General features: G+C 42.8%; 1 protein-coding gene across 8 annotated transcripts in view; it reads right to left on the minus strand.

Moving 5' to 3' along the window:
- Window positions 1-22018, minus strand: part of celf5a (cugbp, Elav-like family member 5a) — a 225780-nt gene that overhangs the window by 189982 nt on the left and 13780 nt on the right. For all 8 annotated transcript variants that reach the window (XM_079574687.1, XM_079574690.1, XM_079574689.1 and 5 more), the window contains exon 2: window positions 19932-20014. In XM_079574687.1, coding sequence (XP_079430813.1) covers window positions 19932-20014 — 83 coding nt within the window. The remainder of the gene's footprint in view (window positions 1-19931; window positions 20015-22018) is intronic.

Genomic DNA, 22018 nt, shown 5'->3' on the forward strand with positions numbered 1-22018 from the left:
TGCTAACAACCATATGGAATCAAAGAATGACAGATGTTGAGCCTGAGGAGTGCAAGAACATATTGCTTTGAAATATTTCATTGCTACAGCTACAACAACTATACGTCCAAGAAGACGAGCCCTGCAGTATGTTGGGGCCGTTTGGGGCAAGCGCAGTGCAGTTCAAGTGAATTAACAGGATCTGAAAGGAGCATGCACTTCATTTTTGTTTTTAGCCTGCAGTCGATCTAAATTTGGGCATAAGAAGGTTTAAAAACTTAATCAGCCTATACAATTGCTTCATGGTATTCCTACCAAGTCGTGGCCTGGGGTTAGGATTCAGATGGTGAATAGGAATGTTTGTGGATGAGGCAGGTGCTTGTGGATCTAATGTGACAGAGTGGAACAGACGAGCTAAAAGCAGGTGAAGGTTGGCATAGCACTATACAAGGCCCAGACAGCATCCAAAACACAGACAGGGCCGCGAGAGGACAGGCTGCTGATGGAGAGAGCTAAATGTGAAGTTAGAGTGAAGGCTAAGCTAAGCGCAAAAGGGGGGCAGTGGCATCAATGGAACTGTGCTGCTATGGCAACCCATGTTCTTTTAGTGAGCTATGGATAGTGAACAGTGGGTTCAGAAAATGTTCTTTTAAATATTCTACTCTTATTATGAAGCAGTCTTAGGTAGAGCTTGGCCAAGACAGTTAGTGCCCGTGATATTCTTTACCCATACAGAAAGGTACACCCGCTATACACGCCTGGGAGCGGATTTAGAAAGAAATTAACATATTCAGTATCAAATTTCAACAAAGTAGCAGGAACAAATAGAGCGGTATGAAACTTTGTGAGCCCGCTGCACGTAAACCAGATCTCGGTTATAATCCACATCTGTGCACAATGGGCCAAATCCCACAGAAGTTTTAAGCTTTGAGATTTTGATTCCCAAAAGTTGTGCGTATACAGATGATGCTTAATCGTCCTGGATCTGTGCGAACCATTTTTCAGCTGGAAAGAAGCTGCCATCTTCCCTGGGCCCAGATGGTGTCATTACTGCAGTAAGGCTGAGTGATTATACACCGCTCGCACTGGGAGAAACAGTGGTTCACACTTCTATAGGCATCTCCAGGACACACACGCATCTTTGCGCTCGTCTCGAATATGCACTGGCCACAGGTACAATCCGGTATATAAAGAATAAGAATGCTCTGATGTGAAAATGAATGGTTATTGTAGCATGGCCATTTGATTAAAACCTCCTGATTGAAGCTTCCTGATTATGTAGGGCTGCAGGAGGAGCTCGCAGGAGGGCCGTGGAGCAAAGAAGGCAAGCATTACAACACTTTGAATGGTTGCCGCGTTAAGATTAAGAGATTATTTAAACATGCGTGAATGATTATGTTTTGAGGGAACAACATTGTAACTTTGAAGGAAGCTCTAAAGAGTATACCTCTCTCCCCTATAAATTAAATGACTTTACCAATGTAGAACATTATTGGTTTTGATGTTTTGATTTTCTGGTTTTGATCTGGGGTCGCTGCAGTTGGTCAGGTCCCAAAGAATGAGATCAGCTGACGACCTGAACATCTAGAATGACCGGGTTATTTCATCAATGGCACGGGCATATTTCAAGATGCCAATGCCAGGATCCATCGGGCTCTAATTGTTAAAGAGTGGATCAGGGTTGGCCACAGAGTCCAGATCTTAACCCCACTGAGAATCTTTGGGGTGTGTTGGAGAAGGCTTTGCACATTGGTCATACTCTCCCATCATCAATAAAAGATCTTGGTGAAAACTTTGGACTGGATCTTTTGGCGTTGCGGAGGCTCATTAAAACAACGCCACAAGTAAGGTGTGCTGTAATCCAAGCTTTTTATGGTGAGGCAGCGTATCTCATGGCCTGGATTTATCCCCTCCATCTCCAGTCTTTAGTGGCTTTGTTTCCTCCATGGCTGTTTATTTAAAATTACTTTTTTTACCTGTCCAAAATGGATGGACATCTGAAAGAAGGGGGTATTTCTGGCACTCATCCTTGGACAGTCATGAATAGAAACTTGGCGACACACACACAACACAGAGGCGTTTCCAATCTCGGCACAGCGGCAGGTCGAGAGGGAGGAAACTGACGGGGCGGCATGGTCACGGCACATCAGCCTGCCTATTGTTGCCATGCAATTTTGTCATCCCTGGCCCGGTGACGAGTGAGCGCCGGCTGGGGTAATTTCTCCGGCAAAGGTCAACAAGTTAGAGAGAGGACTGCGACACACTTGGGAGCTGCCCCACCCCAGGAACAAGTCAAATTGAAATTGAGGACATAAAATCCGGACAATTTTGAAAACAAAAATGAAAGGTAAAATGAAGCCAGCGGTATGAAACACAAAGGAGCGGAGCGGGCTCGAAAACACAGCCGGCGATCCACCGGGATTTGGGGCGGGGGTGTGCGGAGGGGGTCAGATTTTGTTATTTTTCCCTTTCATGGTCTATTTAGTTTGCCAGGCCATGCAGCTTAAATACCCTCCTTCCCTCCTCCCACCGCCAAAAGCACATTCAGGTTCAGAGCCAAAATGCCCAGTTGCACACACAGCCGTCCACACTAAGTACACATTGAGAACATGCACAATTGTCCGTAATATGGCCAATGCACAACAAAATGTGAAATTTAAAGCGTTGTTCAAAGCAGCTCAGTGTGAGAAGTTTCCCCCCCCAAAGATTCTCTATGATGAAAGAGGGATCTCATAACTGTCAAAACCCCAGAACTCGATGATTGAGATTGACCAAACAGGATAAGGACTGCGATTTCGATTAGATTTCAATTACCCAGCCCTACAATACATTTTGGAACACAAGTGAGCAGTATGTACACACTCTTGTCACAACTTTCGCGGCTCCCTCTCCAAAGTAGTTACTATGTCCAACTTCTGGGCATGTTCCCATTTCACATTTTTAACAATTATTTGCTCTCCTGCCAAGCGCACAGACTTGTATTTGTTTGAGCCTTCATCTCAGTGTTTCTGTACTTCCTGTCGGTCTGTCCCGCCTCACTGTCCCTGTCCTCCTCCTGGTGCCAGCAATAGCCCGGCAGTCTGTGTTATATAACTCACTTAGCTTGCGCATTTCAGATGGCGCTGCTTGCCTTGTAGATGTTTTTTTTTTTTTCTTTTTTTTGGTTTGTTTCGCACTCCCTCTCAGCCGCCGCTCGTCATCACCCCCATCTTCCCCACCTGTACTTCCTTTGTACTCGGCCTCATTTCTCCGTCTTTTTGTACAGTGATTGTCTCTTTCTTTCACTCCTCAACACTTCTCTTAGCCCCGCTCCCCCTTCGCTCCGCCCCCACCCATTTGCTGTCCGCGCTCATTTTCATCCGCTCTTGTTCATCTTCGTTTCTTACTCTCTTCGTGTCACACCACCTCCATTTCATTTTCTTTTCTCTCTGTCTTTCCCCGGCTTTCTCTCTCACACCTCTTTCAGCATGTGGAGATAGGAATCACACAATGCCATGGGAGAAGGGGTGGCGCGGAGTCATTTCTACATAGTATTCACACATTCTGCAGAGCGGAAACGACTGGGAAACAAATATCCAGCTATACTTTACACAGAGTCAACTTAAACGGAAAGGTTTATTGTGATTTTCACAGGTTATGTTCTGCAATTAAAAAGCTGCCGAGACAAACAACTCTAATGCATGACAAAGAAACTTTCATTTGTTCCAACTGGTGCAGTCTGCAAAAAGAAGCCACTTATGTGTCTACATGTGAACATGGCAAAGTGCCTAGACTTCTCATAAGGATGTGAGGAGCAGAAGCAGCGGGCAGAGGAGGGGAAGGGGAGAGAATTGGTAATGCACTCCCCCAGCACAGAGCGTGCAGCATGGAGGAGCCAGATAAGACAGCCTGGCCCTGCTCTGACTGCTGGAGTAAAGCCTCTCCTCTATGCCGCGCTCTATCCATCTATAGCCCAGTGATGCCTCTATTACAATAGTTGCCCCACAGCTACGTGGGCCCACGCCAGCTGCACCGGATTATAATTAGAGGAACCATGAAGTGCCCTGGACACTGGCAATTGATCTGACTGACAGCCCAATATTTCCACAAGGGAAATAAACCTTGGTTTGCCACTGAGGCAACAGCAGCAGAGGGGGAAGGGAGGCTGTGGGCGTGAGGAAAAGTAAAAAGTGAAATTGGAAACATTTCTGGGCTGAGCTCTTTGTGTTGGACTTTGAGTCCAGGTTTCTATCAGGACTGGAGGCTGCAGGACGTGTGTGGGTGGATGCTCACCGGTGACTTTTCTCACTTTATATTCAAGTAGCCCAGGCTGGAGCCTCAAGCTGCAAAAGTCTTGTTGTGGTGACTTTCTCCCACTCTTAATATTGTGTGGCCTTAACAAGGTTGTTTCAGCAGATGTGCAGCTAAGGCGAGCACCGTCACGTCTAAGGAGCAGAACACCATTTAACATTGTCAAATCTTATCACACCACACGCACTCTGCTGTGTGGTGACAGCCTGTATGCTAAGAGTGAGTGCTGTTTTGAGTAAATCCAGGTCAGGCTGACAAATACATGAGTTTGTGTAGACATTTTGGGGTTGCTCTAATGTTTCCATCTGTTGTTTCCTCTGAGGCTCTGGGGAGACACTGAGCCTGACAGCATCACTACAGTTCCCATAGGGCTGCAGGAGGTCACGTGACTAAAGAGACAGACACAGCTGGGAGTGCATTACAAACTCAAAACACATGAATCTGACCCACCACTGTGCTAACCAAAGTTCCCCTTCATATTCAACATGATACCCGACCTGTGCTGTCGGTCAACATAGCAGGGCTGGGCGACGCAACGATAAATCTCCAATTTTGATCTGATTCATGTGACAATCATTTGGAGAGATAAGTGAAACAAGTGTGACGTGAAAAGAGAAAAAAAATAATATTGATAAACTAACACAATAGTTAAAAACTGTAATGATTATAAAAATATTATGTTGTGGAGTAAACAATTCCAAACTATCTTGACTCTCCTCTGTGCCGTTCAGCTGCCTGTAGGTGACTGGGAGCTTTTTAGTTCCAAAATTTCACTTCTGAATTATTCAAATCTCTGTCTGAAATATTTATGACCGTGATATTAGACTATTGGGACTGCTTTAGAGCAAGCTTGAACGAAACCTACTTCCTTCACTCTTTGTGCGCCTCAGAGTCTTATTAACCATCTCTTGTCTCTCTGCTGTGTCTCGTGGAGAATTCAAAAGAAGCATCTGGGGGGGGGAGCTTCATGTGTCATGTGCCTGGGTGACAGTAATGCACTATTTCTTTTCATCTCCGAGCAATGCCTGCATTATCAGTGTCTAAGATGTATGGCAAGACAATATTAATGGTGTCTTTCGGCGGTGTGAAATGAAAGAGGCCTCAGCAAAAACAAACAATCTGCTCTTTCTTCTCAAGGCGACTGAGCAGGTATATCAAAGGGAGTAAAAAATGACCGCGCTGAGTGCTGTTTGTCTCTGCTGGGTCATGAGAGAGATGGCATCCCTCACTACAGCAGTGCAACCATTCTTACTGCACATACAGGGGCACCGAGGGGCTGGATCTGAGCATTACAATGGCATAAACGCAAAGATTCAGGCTATTAAATATATATTTTTGACATCTAGACAGAGGAGCTAAGCAATTTAAAGTGATATTTCAGGATTTTTGACATAAGGCCTCATTTCCTAGTTATCCAGAGAATTGTTGTTGTTTTTTTCCTTTTTAATTCATTATTATTTGAAGAGTTTAGTGGTGCTAGGCTAGTGCTAGGCTAGCGCATGTCTATGGTAACTAGTAGCCTGCATTAAAAACCTCTTCAAAATCATGGGGTAGTTCTCCAAACGTTGCCATATCTGATTTGTAGAAAGCTCCTTTGTGAATGTCATGTGTAGTAATGCCGGCCGCAGGTAAACGAACTACTGTAGAGCCAGTAACCTAGCAGATCACACCGCTGCGTAGCTTACAACCAGGAAGCTGATGCTGCTCAAATATAAGTTCTTTTAAATGCAAAATGGTATATTTCAAATATTATTCAGTCAGCACAGACATTTATGTCGGTAGTCTGGTGTTATAAGTGATTTGCCTCAGGTGCACTGTGCTTGGGTCAGACTGTTTATAATGCAGGCTACTAGTTGCCATAGACATGCGCTAGCTTAGCTCTAGCCTAGCACCACTAAACTCTTCGAATATAAGGACTGCATGAATAAACAAAACAAAAAATCTCCAGAAATCAACAACACTCTGGATAACAAGGAAATGAGGCCCTATGTCAAAAAATCCTGAAATACCCCTTTAACCCCTTAACCCCCACCTGAACTGAGCACATTTTTCCCAGTTTGGCTTTACCCAAATCTGAAAGAAAAAAAAAAACACGTGACAAAATCGCAACAAAAGAGCGACAAAATAAGCAATGAATAAGTAACTAGAACTGACAAAAAAGAGACAAAAACACTTCAAAATGTGACAAAAACGTGGCGACAATTTGACAACAAAGTCACGATCACTTATGCAGGTCTTCGCTTTCAAATGAGGCGTTGCACAGTTGCTCTGCAGTCAAGAAGCTTTTAGATTTGGGTCAAGCCGGACTGGAGAGAACGGACCCCCTCACCAGGAACCTACAAAATAGTTGATCCTGGAGCTTTGTCGAGGTCACCGTAATCTGAGGCGCACCAATGATGATGGCACGTAAGACCTGACCAACTGCAGTCCAGGAATACCAGATAAATCTTTCACAAATGAGCAACAAGAAAAGTAAAATGCGCAGAACATGGGTGCCTAATGCTGATTCACACAACAGTTAGCTAAACTATCAGTGCTTATTTTACAGTGTTGGCTTGGCTTGTCAGAAAGGCTTAATATAAAAGGTTAAAATGCAACGAAAGCTCTAGACCTCGCAGGATGAAAATAGCGTAAATTGAATTGGAAAAATAAATTGCTATCTTGTTCAGTTTCAATAATCCAATGAGTGCATTCTATCCATTTTTCTGTCTGTTCTACTTATGCAGATGTAGGTCTTAATGAGACGCTGTTAAAATTATGCACCGGCTGCCTGATGGAGAATAGGTTAGGAAAGTGCATTAATAAATTAGCCTGTGTGTCTGGACTCATTCTTGTCAGGAGGCATTGCTGCTGCCTCCGTACCGTCCTTCCTCTCTGGAAAGTGCTCTAAACAGAAAGGTGGAGGAGATAAAAAGCGTTTTACTTCCAATATTTTAATATACTCACTTTATTGAAAAACTAAAGCTGTTTTCATCTTTTTATCGGCCTGGTAATGTATGCTGCACACCTCCACAGCTGCAGAGGGGAGATCTTATTGGAAACGCACATACGGGAGCTAGCCAGGCAGGGCTCAGGCCTCTTTGCTCTTTTCCCCTGAGCCTGGATTTCAACACAACACAGCTCACTCCTATTTTCACCACATTCACTGAGTTTTTAAGTGTTTCCTTACAAATGATAGCACATTACTGTCAGTTGATCAAATTAGCTGCTGCTGCTAAGTGCGCATCTGTTTGCTAACTATATTTAGCATAATAAAAGCAGCACCAGAACTAACCTTCGCCTGTATGTGCTGCCCATTGACACATGTCCTGATATTAGGAGAGAGCAGAACTAATATAAAGAGCCCTGTCTGGCTTTAGACTGACTGTTTGTAGGCTACGTCGTGGCTCGGGGGGAGCCTGCGGCACTCTAGCACCCACGGTCCCAGGAGGAGTGCCACCACCACTGAGTGAAAAGAAAAATGGCTCCAAGACACTGAGATGGAAATGTGGTACGATAAAAAAAGAAGTTTAGAAAGTCAGAAAGACCAGAATAATATCAATAAAAGTGTTTAATAAAGTGATGCAATAGGTACCGCGATCCATGGTAAATACGATCCTTGAACAGTTCATAACCCAGTGTTGAATCTCTGTATTCCCTTTAATGCAGTAACAAATACATAATATGCTGGAATATGAGAGGTTGATGGATGTGTTGGACTGAGAAATAAAGCAGTGTATCGAGTCTCATGCCGGTTCAGGTAATGCGGGGAGTTGCATGGCATCAGACATAAATCAAATGTAGGTACTTTGTTTTAAAGGCTGATCTAAAATTACAGGTCAGAAAAGCAATTACTGTTTCTGAGGTTGTCAACACAAAGAAGAAATGTGTTTGAAACAAAAGACGAGGAGCTGACAACAAGATGAGTGTCATAGCCTGCTGTAGCTTTACCCTGAGGTGCAAGAATTGTTTTGCCTTGCAAAAATATCTCTATAATGTGCATTTTTCCACAGAAAATACTATGTGCTAGTAGCACAAGTGCTTTGTTCAGGTCACAAGCAGTCAAATGTAGCTCCCACTGGTCCTGGAGTCTTTTAATTCTAACAAAAGACATCACAGAGAAGGGACCACTTTTCAGCACCATGGACAGCACCAGAGGCACAGCACTCTAGTTACAATGCTGTCCCAGACTATACTGACTATACTAATCTTCACACGCTTTAGCAGAACAGGGAGATGAGTGTAGGCAAAACCATACACATAAAACAACATAATGCATCTCCACTGCCATCTGCATAGTGTGTGATTAACCTGCTCTCAGGCAATACACACTACCAAACAAGCAAACAAACAAATTAAAATAGCAGGCTACCAAAGTATATAGCGCTGATTTTGAAAGGCAACACAGCAGTTAAAACCTCCATCTGTTGAAATGCGTTCCCGTGGTGCTCCTATAACTGTGAACACCCACACGCTGCAAACTCTGCCAGGAGAACAAAGACAAACATTTCAGAAGCGTGCACCTCTCGCACTGCCGCCGCGCACTGAGAAGAAAAGCTTTTCCCCATGCTAAATATATGGGCCTGACGTGGGAGCATGTGGGCTGCCGGAGACTCAAGATGCACTACTTTGCTTTTACTCAACTCTGCAACATTAACACTGCTAAAGCTCTGTAATCACATCATTGTACATTTGCAAAACTCATGGCTTTGTTTTGCATGCTGTGATATCTTTACTGTATCTTTGAATGTTGAGCCTCAATTTATGATTCAAATGCAATGAGTATATTCCACTGCACCCCAACTACATCAGTATTCCCTGTATGCCGTTGTTACTATCTATAAAACATTCACAAAGATAAGAGTCCTATAAAATTATGGCCCGCAATACATTCATATTTATAGTCAACATCAAAGGAAAGCAGCAGTGGATTAGAGCCCATTTTGGCTCAAGGGAGGGAAGCCATTTCCGAAATTTTCGCAAGAGAATAGAGCTTCTTCTTCCCCCATCCTGCTCCTCTCATACAACCAGATTTAATGAAGCATGTTATTTGAGGTTATAGTTAGTATTTCACTATCTCTGACCCAGTGTTTTTTTAATTATAGCCAGTGGGCTTCAAGGTTATACCCACAGCTACGCATTTCTCAGACTATACAAACAGTTGCTAATGAAACAAAAACTGCAGAGATTGTATGAGAGCATCACATAATATTAATAATATACATGCATTAATTTATTCATTTTCTTATCAGTTAAATTTTAATATTAGTGGCACATCAGATGCTATCATTCGTCTGGGCTTTTAGGTGCACCTCAAGATACCTCACTGTAAGTTGCGTGACTAATGGTAAAATGTTTCATTAGTACCAAGATGCAGGACTCTGGGACTGTTCTTATGTTATGAATGTTACGCCATTTATTTTTGAAAGTGCTTGAGCATTCACATATTCGGAAAAAATACAGTATATACTGTATACTTTGCCACTCAAACAACCAGTGAGAGGCCTTTTACTCTGGACATTTGTATAACTGCTTTTTCTTAGTGGATTAGGAATAGAAATATGGGCCAATAGTGTCCCACCAAACACTTGGACATCTTAGGAGGTACAGTATGTAGATTGTGTTAATAGAAACTTAGCCCAGCTATGTCCCAGTGGACCCCTCTGCAACCCTTTTCATTCAGGGCAGAGAGATAGGCCATCTTCAAAGTCCTTATTGCCTCTTTGTATCGACCAAGCTTCCCTCCCGCCCATGAGGCTTCCTATTAGAAAGGATTTGTCTTACACGCTTTGTGTCCAGCCACTCTAAAAAAACACAAAAATGGAAAAAGAGAAAATATGTAATTTTCTTGCTTAATATGAATTATAATGTTCATCTTTTACACTTACAGACTGAGGCTGCATTTGGGACCCAACACCAAGGTTTGGTATTATCAAATACCAGCGCCAGTACTATTTAATTAAATGCTCCTCGTGTTCCTAAAGACCATCTACGTCACAGTCTAGAGACATTAAATCAGATTTATAGCTCACTGATCTGTGGTTTGATAGGGCCTGGTCTGACTTTTTTTTTTTTTTCATATTTTATTTCTTATTTTTTTTATATCACCGTTCTACTGATCCTCAGATAACCTTCCATCTTTGCCTCCTGTATGTCATTTCTACAAGCTGCAGTCACACCACTATCACAGATCTTCTAGAATGTGGGTGGGCTGCAAACCTGGTGCTGATGACTGACAGAAGAAAATGCTTGTAATGATTTCATTTGGTGCAATTAGATATTGCCTTACCACTATACGCCGCCTTTGCAAACAAATGACAGCATAAACTAATGGTTGCACTCCACACAGCATTACTTTGATAGCCTGTCGTACATAGTCCCATTAAACCCTTATGTTTCAGACACAAATAAAATGTACAGGTTTTGCATGTAATCTATCAATGTCCTCCGGAAGGGATGCACTGATCCAATACTGGAAAAAAATACAATATCGGGTATCGGCTACAAATATCCCATACTGAACCCATATCATTTTTAGCTATCAACGCCTTAAAAAACACAACTTTTACCACCTAAATGAAAATGGACATGCTGTATATCATTTAGAAGCTCAGAACCTAGAGAATTCAATCTCTACATCAGTTTTAACCTCCGCAAATGTATTTTTGATCACCGTGCAAAATGCTGTGGTTAGCATCAGCCGGCTAAAGCTAGCGGGAGCATGCTAACGCTAACGAAAACCAATCAAGGCTGGATCAGAAACTTGGATAGAAATACCTAAAGAAACAAAAACAAAATAAAATCGACCACTGCTGAAGCCAAGTGTTTGTATTTTAGTTTAAGAAATAACTGATCTAACATATTTGTAATGATCAGATCCCTTCATGTGAGCTGTTTATATTAATGTGACCTAAAGCCTGTCATATACCCAAGGATAATTAAAAGTCCAGTGATCTTTGTTAAATGTTTATCCAAGAGTTTATCAATAGATTGATGATTGATCTGTAACATGACAATAAAATATGACTTTATTGATCTTAAACTTAATCGGATATCGCCAAATACTCAAACCCCAGAATCGGTATCAGCAGCAAAAAAGCTGGATCGGTGCATTTCTAGTCCCCAGAGAAGCAAATGTTCAAGTCATACTCTTATCTTACTTATAACAATTTTTTTAAATTTATTTACATTTTTCTTGGTGTTTTGGTTCTTAACATCTAACCCCCACCACCAATCACCAACTGTTGATCAGAAATCACACAACCCCATACTTCGCCTCGCCAGATCCAACAGATAAAGGCTAATCTTGTAGTGCCATTTTAACCTGAAAGTGTGCTCATTACGACACAACTGATTTGCAAGCATGCCGTTTACTAACTATGAAAGCTTGTATTTTCTGTCACATTTCCACTCCTGTCTACAGAGGTCGAAATCCTGACCAAGTACACAGTCCTTACTCCTAAATTGTGTTCAGATTCACTTCATATAGTAATTATATTTGCTTGTACAGTTTGTCATTATTTTCGAAGCACTTGCTTGGCCAACTTGCTTTTAACACATCGCAAAATCTCTTCAGTATTATTCTCTCTCCTGTACAGCTGGAAGGACAGAGGCAGAAAACTGTTGAACACGACATTAAAATATGACACGATCTGTCTTCACCCTCGCACTGGAGTGAGAGTCTTTCAGGAATATATTAACAACACTGCAGTAAAAAAGCACCCCACAGCGGAGTAGCACAAGCTGAACCCATCAAATTAATCTCAGATAAATTTGCAAGTCATCATCATTATTCAAAATGTTTTAGAGACTGAATAAAAGATCAAAGAATCGAGGAAGTAGTGAGATGACAAAGATGCATGACAGAAAAAGATGAGAGGCAGAAAAGTGGGGAATAAAGGGGGAGTTTGCAAAGCAGACACATTTTGATGGACAAAGGGGAGGCATTATAAGAGCAGATAGGCAGGCAAACGCATAGGAGCTGGCAGCTGGGAGAAGTCTGGAGAGCAGGCAGTCAAACTCAATGTGCGGGGCCACTGTCATGCAGATTGATAGATTCATAAATAATGAATTCTTAAAAACAGGTGAAATCAACCCTGTAAATAAATGTGTTGTCTTATCTCTGACCAACAGCCAAATGAGCCGTCACTAATGCCTCAACACATTTCACTGCATGTATGTCAGGCTTTCCAGCATTAAAAATCACTTACCTGCCCTCTATTATGGATGATGACAGGCTTCAGCCAAGCTTACAGAGTGCCCTTTGTGTTGCTAAACACATGGGTTATAATAAACACAAACTAAAACAGAAAATGTCTATTTGCAGCCAAAGTATTTCTATGGCATTATAAAATTACATTTTAGAGATATTTTCAAAACCGTCATATGATAAAAACAACGTTGACATTGCATTCCTTGAAATCACATTGATAACCATATGTTGCACTGGATTGAAAAGCCATGTGGCCAGTTGAATCTGCCTTCCTTTGTGCAGGTTTATGAATTTAATATGAAAATCTAAGGCAGTCCACAGTGCCAGAAAGATCCACAATGTCATTCTAATGATTGCCTCTGGGAGGCCCACAGACTTCATCTTCAGGCTCAAAGGAGGAGCACAGCTGTACTCTGCTCCTGATTCATACAGGTTAAAGCTTTCATTTCTGGCCACAGCAGCCCCCAACTCTCATTTCCTTTCTCCACAACTTGTATATGCTACTTTCGACTTTCCATTTTGGCTCTATTTTTCTAACCATAAGTCTTGCCTATGCTGTCACTACACACAAAGGATTCAGCTTTGACATGATCACGATGCACACTGGTTGAGCTTGTAAATTAGCATGACTCTAAATTGCATCGTCCCAAACACACATGAGCAGGATGTGTGTGTCCCAGTTGTGCAGCTCCACACTGCCACATAAAAGTATGCTCTGAACACTGTCCCTCAGAGTCAAAGGCAGAGCTTCACAGTCCTCAAATGCACCACTGTTGGTGTGTAGAAAATGTGGACGGAGGAGAAATTTTGTGTTCCACCTGAATGTGAGCTTGCTGCCTGGAAGACATTTGGTATACTGTTTTACTCTGAATTATTAAACGCTGCCTCTTATTGCACAGAAATAGTTTAGAGGCCACAGACTCCAGCTGTTGGCGCACAACTGTATAATTTATATACCTCACTCTTTTGAGTATGGTTATTTTTGATACAGAGCTTTATGATGATGGACATAACAGAAGTCCTAAGTGTGACCGTTAAACCCCCCCTCACAGTGGGGATGATGTTGATGGTGCTAGCTCAGCTCCTGCAGTGTGCAGGGGTAAACAGGCTGAAGCCTTCAGCAGCAGCACAGATCGCCCTGACACTGGCTCCCAGAGAGGCCCTGCTGACAGCCCTCCTCTGCAATGCAAATCCCCACTTCCACATGAGCAGGCCCATCACAAGCTCTCCCTGTACACTTGTCTTCATGTCATTACCCCGGGGAGCGCCACACTCTGTCCCTCTCCTCCAGGCCGGCCTCATGCTGGCACCCTCCGCTCAGAAGGAGAGAGGGTTTAAAACAAAGGCCTGCCTGCCTGACGTGTTGGCAGCCATGATGGAGGGCTGCCACAGGCTATTTTCACTGGTGCCTCCTGTCACTCACACTCCTCTCCTTGCCCTGCAGCCATGTGCACTGTATTTCATTAGGCCTGATTTTTGCTGACAAATGCTGGCTGTCGTGCTGTGCAGCCCCCTACTCTCTCTGGACATTACAACAAAGTGTGGCTGGATCTGCCTTACAAATGAGTTCCCTCTGGCTCCGCAGCACAACTGTGCCATTTCAGATGGCCACAGGCGCAGCACATAAACTGGGTCGTTTTAACTCTCAAGGTATGACTTGCATGACCTGCTGACCACTTTTATTTTCATCCCATTTTAACTATTCTGCCACTTTCTCACAAGTTCTGCAGACCTCCCCTAATGGCTTTGAAGCCCTATAGGCACAATAACTAGCTTTTTAAAACAGTATATATATGTATGATTTATCTGCTTGTTTATTCACTGACACAAAAGGCTGTTGTAGTTAAAGGCCACGGAAATAGCAAAGCAAAATGTGGAAGAGGAAGTGTACGCAGGAACTATTCCTATAACCCAGATTTCTCTAATATGATGACAGACTCACAGTTCTCCAGCCACAATAAGAAAAGTGTTAAATAGACTATAATACAATCATCATTTCTAGTCTGTATGAATAAAAATAGGTTTCTCCTGTGATGTAGCTTAATTACCAGAGAGTGGTGTTGAATCATTTCATTCCTCCCTCATAAGCTTTAGTTGTAGAGAAAACAACAATCACAATAATAGTAGGCTATGTCATATGAAAGGGGTCACTCACTGGGGTATTAAACACTGAACAATACTGGACCCTGCAATAACTAACTACACCACACAGAAACCGTTTCTATGACAAATATTTTCTCCAGAGGCTGCGGCATCTTATTCTAAGAAGGAAGACAGGCAATTTAGTATCTTCTGAAAAGCACAGAGACCAGTCCCAGGGGAGAAAAAACTCCCCTAAATATGTGGCTAATGCTCCTTTGAGGAAACAATGGTGAGGTTAAAGGGCTAATAACACGAAGTGTCTGTGAGTAAATGCACATTGTTTAGGATTGTCCTCCCCCGAGACTGCCTGAGACTACAGTAGGTTTTCTGTGAGACTCACACCTGTTAACATCCACACTATGGATACATAAATAATACTCTCATGAGCGGTGAGTCAAGGTGATTGTGCAAGCCATCGTGTCCAACAGGCGTGACTATAAATATGTATTTGACAGAGTTTGTGATCTCTAAATTATGAGTTTGTGATACGGTACCGATATCGAAGCTACATATATATGTCAGGTATATCAATAACAGAAGATACTCAAAACAGCAGAAATATTTAGTGCAGTGCTGCACAAAGGGAGTAGAAGGAACGGGAAGTTAATAACTTATAAGGCCCTACCCCTCAACCGGTAAAGCATTGATAAATAAATATACAAATCTGCAAACCACAGACAAGAGTACATTCTTCAAGCCAATGGAAGCTAATATGTCAATTGCAAAATGAGCATTATGTTTTGGATGGCAAGAGACATTGGCAATTCATAGTGTGTGAAAAATGGCCTTCAAACCACAAGACTATAGTTTCTAAGAGTATAGTTTTATAGACATGTTAGCTGAAGCACAGAAAACATACAGTCATGCCTAAAGGCTCATATGTAATGTGTCACCTCTCTTTGCAACAAAGCCTCCAAAGCCTTCAAGCACTCCATACTGACCGAATGCTCTGCTGCTGCCCTGAGCTGCCCACACAGAGCACCCAATCACACAGTACACTCACATAACTCCAGCCTTCACAACGTGAATTATTCAGCTTTAGCCGCGCCGAGGCTAGAGGATGAATAGGCTCGGCTGGGGCTGTTAAACAGGGGCATAACATGCATGCAAAAGTAGTGGTTGGTCCGTGTGTAATGTTGTGTACGGTCATATAAGCTGTATACAGTATGTCGGGAACAGGCTCATTCTTATAGTACAAGGTCGGTGCGTCCATTGCCATGCACACCCCACAAATCCTGTTACTCTAAGATGAGCTGATCCCCACAGCACACGTAAACAAACATGTATCTATGACAACACCGCGGGATAAGTGAAAAGGGCAAAGTGCAAGAGGGACAGTGAAGGAGAGAATCGGCTGAAGGAGGAAGGAGAGAGGAGCCACTGCGAGGGAGGGAATGCATTTAGAGTGTTGACATTGCAGTAGCCCACATGTGCGAGCTGAGGCATAATCTTCTCCCTGTTCTCGTTGGCTTTTTAATGCGCCTGCTATTTCCATAAACCTGCCTCCTGAATCACTGCCAGCCGCGCGCACTCCCCACAGGTCACACTGGCTAATACTGGGAGTAAATGCGTGCAGCAAACACATTTTCAACCAAGGCCTCTCCAAGACAATCACGGCTGTTCACAAGGCTACCCTGACAAAAGGACGGGGAGAGTAGGAGGGGTGGGGTGTGTTTTTCTTGCTACAGCGGATAGACGTGCTGCAGTGACAATGATTATTTCTGGATTGGCTGGGGCTGAGGAGTAGAGGATGGAGTTTAGAGGACTTAGGGAGTGGGTGGGTAGTGGAAATTATGGAAAGTTTTCAGCGGCACTAAAAATGGTCCTGTACCCTGCAAAGTTCTAGGGTAAATGGTCTTTTCCACTGAGCGTCAAAACCCCTTTCATGTTATAGAATGTGATCTACTAAATCTTTATCTAGGGGGCTGCAAGACAAATCACAATCACATTGAAACTTTGATCTGCAACCACACCAGGAGGAACTATTTTTCTCCTTGGTCCACTACCATTCAGATCGCACATTTATCAAAAAGAGTAAAGCTAAAGCATAAGCATTCACTACATGGTCAGGGTCTACATTTATGCTCTGATGTGTTAAACATATTTCAAACTGTTATCTTAAAGAAATCCATTTCATAAGACTTCAGACGACCACACACCGAACAATAATATGTCATGCCCAATATGCGATCACAGCAATCTGTCACATGTTCCTTTTGCATCTTCAGGCAATGCTTTCACATCTCTCACCGAGCGAGCGAATAGAGCACACTGTACTCACACATTTGAATGCACACAGGTTACAAAGCCAAAGTAACACGCACAGCTGGTAAACTGTCATAGCATGGCGTGTTTCTTCAGCCAAACCCATGTCAGCCATTTGTGTCCCCGAGGTTCCCATCAGACTTCACAGCAGGGATCACACTGTATATTCCAGTCCAGTACACTTCCATTAGGTCGCACTGTTCCTCTTAGTAACTAACAGGGGACGCGGATAATAACTTCCAAGAACCCTGTCCTTTCAGCCACGTCTCTTGATACCAGACTCCTATATGTGGGAGGAGCAATAATGAGTACTTGAATACTTCAACATAATCTTTCAATCCTTCACTCATATTCTGTTTTTTAAAGCAGTACTAAGGAACTTGTTTACCTTAATAAATCATTTTCGTAGTCCCTCTGGGGGTAATACAAGTGTTAATGGGATGATTGGGGGGTCTTTCGTCTCCCCCTGGTGTCTCCAAGCTTTCCCTGCTCCGACCCGGAGGCCCCAATACACACTAATGGAATCACAAAAAAGAAGCTAACAGGCTAACGGGCAAAGCTATCTGCGGGCTAGCACCACTTAAACAGCATTTACAGCCAAGTTTCAGGGGGAAAAAAGCCTCTCCATTGTGTAATTGGACGTACAATATCCCTCTCTCCCTTTGTCTTTTCTGTCAGCGTCATATTTATTCTCACGGACAATTAAATATTTTTTGGAGCAATTTCAAATTTCAAAGGGAGAAATTGTCCACGATGTCCACAAAATCAGACATTTTGCAAAGCTCTAGGTGCCCTGTCAGCCGAGGTCCAGGTGGATTTTCTGCTGTAGAACCACCGAGCGGCCGCTAATGAATCGCCGACAAGTCTGAGCGGGCAGTACCCTGTTGAGTTCATTTAATACATCCGTGCTACAGGCTTCAGGCAGGGCCCGTTCTGGACTGACAAGTGATAACGAACATACCTGACAAAGACCTACTGTTTTCTATTGACATGAGCGTATAATATAGTCAATACAGACCGAATAGAATTCATGCGCATTGTGAACATGCAGCCGGAGTACGAAACCTTTCAACTGAGGGAGCTAACCGCTATGCAACAACACCCCTCCACTCACCTATATATTACGAACAGCATTATTGCAAAGCGCATCAATGAACACTGGACTCGTATACACAACATGAGGCTTTAATAACGAGCCTAACTGGTCAAAGGCCCTTGCAAGAGATGGATGCAGGTGTGAATTATTCAACACATCAATAAGTTTTGAGTTAATGTTTCATAACTTATCGATGAAAATGTTTGAACTCTACGGTAATAAGACCAGCGCCCCGGGCAATATCTGAATATCAAGTGGAACTGAGCAAACAAAAAACTGGCAGATTTACTTACCATCGAGCAGCGAAGAAAGAGCTTGCATCACGAAAGAGTAAAGTGGGAGAGGACAAAGGTAACAGAACATGCAAAATTCACCCCCCCCCCCATTACATACAGTACTGCGTTTTTACATCGATCGCTTGTGTGTGAGGCTTTGTACTGGTCGAGCGTGTTTAGGCTCATCTGTGAAGCCTAACACCCATCACTGTCGGCCCCGGTACTTCTCTACGACACTGTCTGTTTCAGGAAAGCTGTGGACGGACAGGAAACAGGAGGATGTGAGGTGGCCAGGGAGAAGGAAGTCAGCAGGAGGTACCGGGGTTCAGCGGCAATATTCACCGGCGGTAAGTCTCAAACTCCTTCCCAGCCAGAAATGATTAATTGATGTAGGTTTACAACTTGTCAATTACGTAGCCTATAAAACTGAATGGGTCATTTTCCTGCTACTTACTGTGTTTAATGTAACTTCGCGTGGATCACTATAGGCGCCAGATGGCTTGACAGAGAGCACCAGCGGACTTGTTAGCATCTACGCCTGGCCCCTCTTGGCCTTAATCTAAACATGAAGCCGCACGGTCCCCGGGGAAGGTGAAAGTCCCGGACCGCCTGCTGAGTGGGAAAAAAAAGAGGGTGTTCTTAATGAATGTGAGATCTGAGAGACCGCGACGACAAAATGCTGCAACATACGCCGTTTTAGCGAACATTCATGAACACATCCTCTGGCATTTTACACAGGGACTTTTAATCTCCCCGTCTTCTATTATTCAAATGCCAAGGAAAATAGAGGAATAAGCCCCGCGGCGCCGAGCTTGGCTAATTTGCAGGATAAACAAAACTTCCCTTTTTTTTTTTTTTTCTCACAGCAACTGGAAAAGTGTTGTAGTTTGTGTTCATTGTATATATTAATATTTATCTGGTACAAAACTTTTGCCCGGGCGCCTCCTCTGTTTATTGCCAGGGTGTGGCCTGATGAATCTGAGTGTACGCATTTTTTTACATTAGGGCTTTGTGAGCATGCCGTATGGTAATATTCTCCGCTCTTTATACAAGCAATTCCCAAATGAATGTTTAGCTGTCTACCAATGAATAATACATGTTTTAACATTTTTGCCTAACATCAACTGAAGTTACCACAGCAAACATTCATGTCATGAAGTCAACGGCATAAAAGCCTAATATGCGCTACCTGATGTAACTCTTATTTGTTTGTTCAAGGTCTCAGTCAGCACCGGTTTCAATGGGAGTTAACGGGACTGGGTTGTTTGAGAAGAGGAAGTGTCGCCTCTCAGGCATTCACTGAGCTGTGGTGAAACCAAGGTCTTCTATCTGTATTTTTTTTCCGGCTTTGGGACCAGCACAAGGACACGGCTGGATGTTAAAAGAAGCATGCGAAGATAATGTACTGTGGAAGTAGCACAAAAGCAAAAGTGATTCTGAACTTGCACGCCGCATCCCTTTGTGCGACTATTGTACGATACAGCACACAACAGAACAGACACAAAGAAAAGTTGAAAAATGTGCTTTTCAAACAGTGGGGAGGCCGACTGAAATGCTCTCCAAAGTAAGAGCGCTGCTGGCTGGTGTGTTTTTTTGAGTGCAGATGGCGCGGCAGACCTCCACAGAAGAAGTCAAACGCAGGACAGAGGAGCGAGGGGTGGACAAACAGACAAGACAGACACACGACACTTACCCCTGGCAGTGTCTTCTGTTCGTGGAGAGCGTTCTGGGCTTTGATGGCCGACTCCCGGGCGCAGTAAGTGAGAAATGCACAACCTGCAAACAGAGGGACGTCCGAACACATTATTACTACTAACACATGCGCAATTGTTGTCTACCAAACAGGAAACTAATAACATGTAATAAAAGTCAGCCCGCGGAGGAGAGCATGTCCTGAAGCGAGCAATAGCGCGACTGACAACAAAGAATAAAAGACTTGATCTGAAAATGTGACTCCACTATTAAAATTCCATATAGGACAGAGGGAATGGGAGTGAGTACTGAAAGCAATCATTTTCCCCCTGACTGTCTGAATAAATAGATTTGCTTGTGTTCTATTAATGAGGTTCATAGGGGTTACCATGCATCATATTCCTGCCACTTTGAAGATGGTTTATTAGCAGCATGCACATTTGGGATCTCATTTCAACAGCAAAATATATTCAGTGGGTGGTGATGTATTATAATGGCTTGGCATAGGCCATATTTGAGTTTTATTTATTTATCTATTTATTTATTTTGATCTGGGGCCTCGTATTATACATTTTATTTGTGTGCTCTAGCCGTCTTATTCAGCATATGCAACTCTGTACTTTGACATCACTCCATTTTTTCGCAGGAAGGTCACCATAGCAAATTATATATACTGTACTTTTCTTATTTCAGTGCCTTCATTACAGTCATTATGCACTTTCAGGCTTAAGTACGTTTGTCCTTGATATCAGTAAGTAATGTCAAGAAATCTGTCCATGAAAAAACTTGCCCCGTGGACAGATTTATTGAAATGAGTTGCTCAAATCAAGGACAAAATGTACTTATTCCAAGAAAATGTTACTGAATTCTAGTTTACTTTTTGCAGTGTGGACTCCTGGCACACAGCTTAAATAAATATTTTAGCATAATCTGCTTTGTAAGGGAGGTGATTTGAGCAGTGAACTGATCAGAAGAACTCCGGTGGAGGTGTCTGGATATGCAAAACACAGAGGAATGACATCAGGAGGTGGAATGCTCGCGTTTCGGGCGCTCGGTAAGAAAAGGCACTGAATATGCAGAATGACACAACTTTGCGTGAATGAAACAAAACACCAGGTTTGTTTGTCTTGAAGGAACAATATAATAACTCGAATAATGAAATTGAGAATGCAGAGGTGAGCACCAATATAAAAAGTACAATTAATTAAAATTAAGAACATTTCAGGGAATGTTTTGAAGATATATACAAATCTCTAGTATCAGGTTGCATTCTCTGTGCTGCTTGGTCACAAGTCACCGTCCCTTTTGAGGAGACGAAAAGTGGTCCCAGAGCATCCACTGCCATGACCTCAAAGGTGGCTGACTGTAGCAGTGGTGTCACAGAAAAGTCGCTCCTCTCCCTTGTCCCAGCACCCTTAAGCTAATGATTTCCAATAAACAGTCACAAAATCACTCAATCACTCAAGCTTCTGTCTATTACTCTTTCTCTGCTCAGCGTCAGCTCATAAAGAAATGCAAAGGTTGTAAAAAGAAATATGTTTCTGTGCTGCTTGGGTTGCTTGTTTCTGGAAAGACTCAGTGTAATAGGTAGAAATGGTTTCTTTCCCTTGTTTGTTTTTCGCTCATTTTTTACTCTCTTAAGGCACATGTGGTTTGTTTACTTGACAAATACTTGCCCTATCTCTAAATAAGGAACATGTATTTTGCATTACAATCACAAACATGATTTATCTTTTAATATGTAATGCATGAGAATGAATTCATAAACACACAACTCATGGAAACAACAGAGAAACATGAATAACATTCAAATGTGATTCTGCTTTTTAATGTATGGCTTAATAAGAATTTGCAGGCCATGGGCAAAAAAGCTTTAACAACCCTATAATTGGAATCCAAACACGTACAAATTGCCAGTGTTGCGATGCATACCAAGTGCAGAAGAGGGAGCTGGGGGTAGAGGCATGATGAAATTGTCTGAAACACAACAAAAAGCCACTGTAATCTGAGCCTGCTGACACAGCACTGGGGAAGCCATGCCGTTGTGAGGAGATGATCTTCTGCATCATATGAGAAAACTTTAAAAGT

The sequence above is a fragment of the Gobius niger genome (assembly GCF_951799975.1).
Source record: "Gobius niger genome assembly, chromosome: 17".
NCBI lineage: Eukaryota > Metazoa > Chordata > Actinopteri > Gobiiformes > Gobiidae > Gobius > Gobius niger.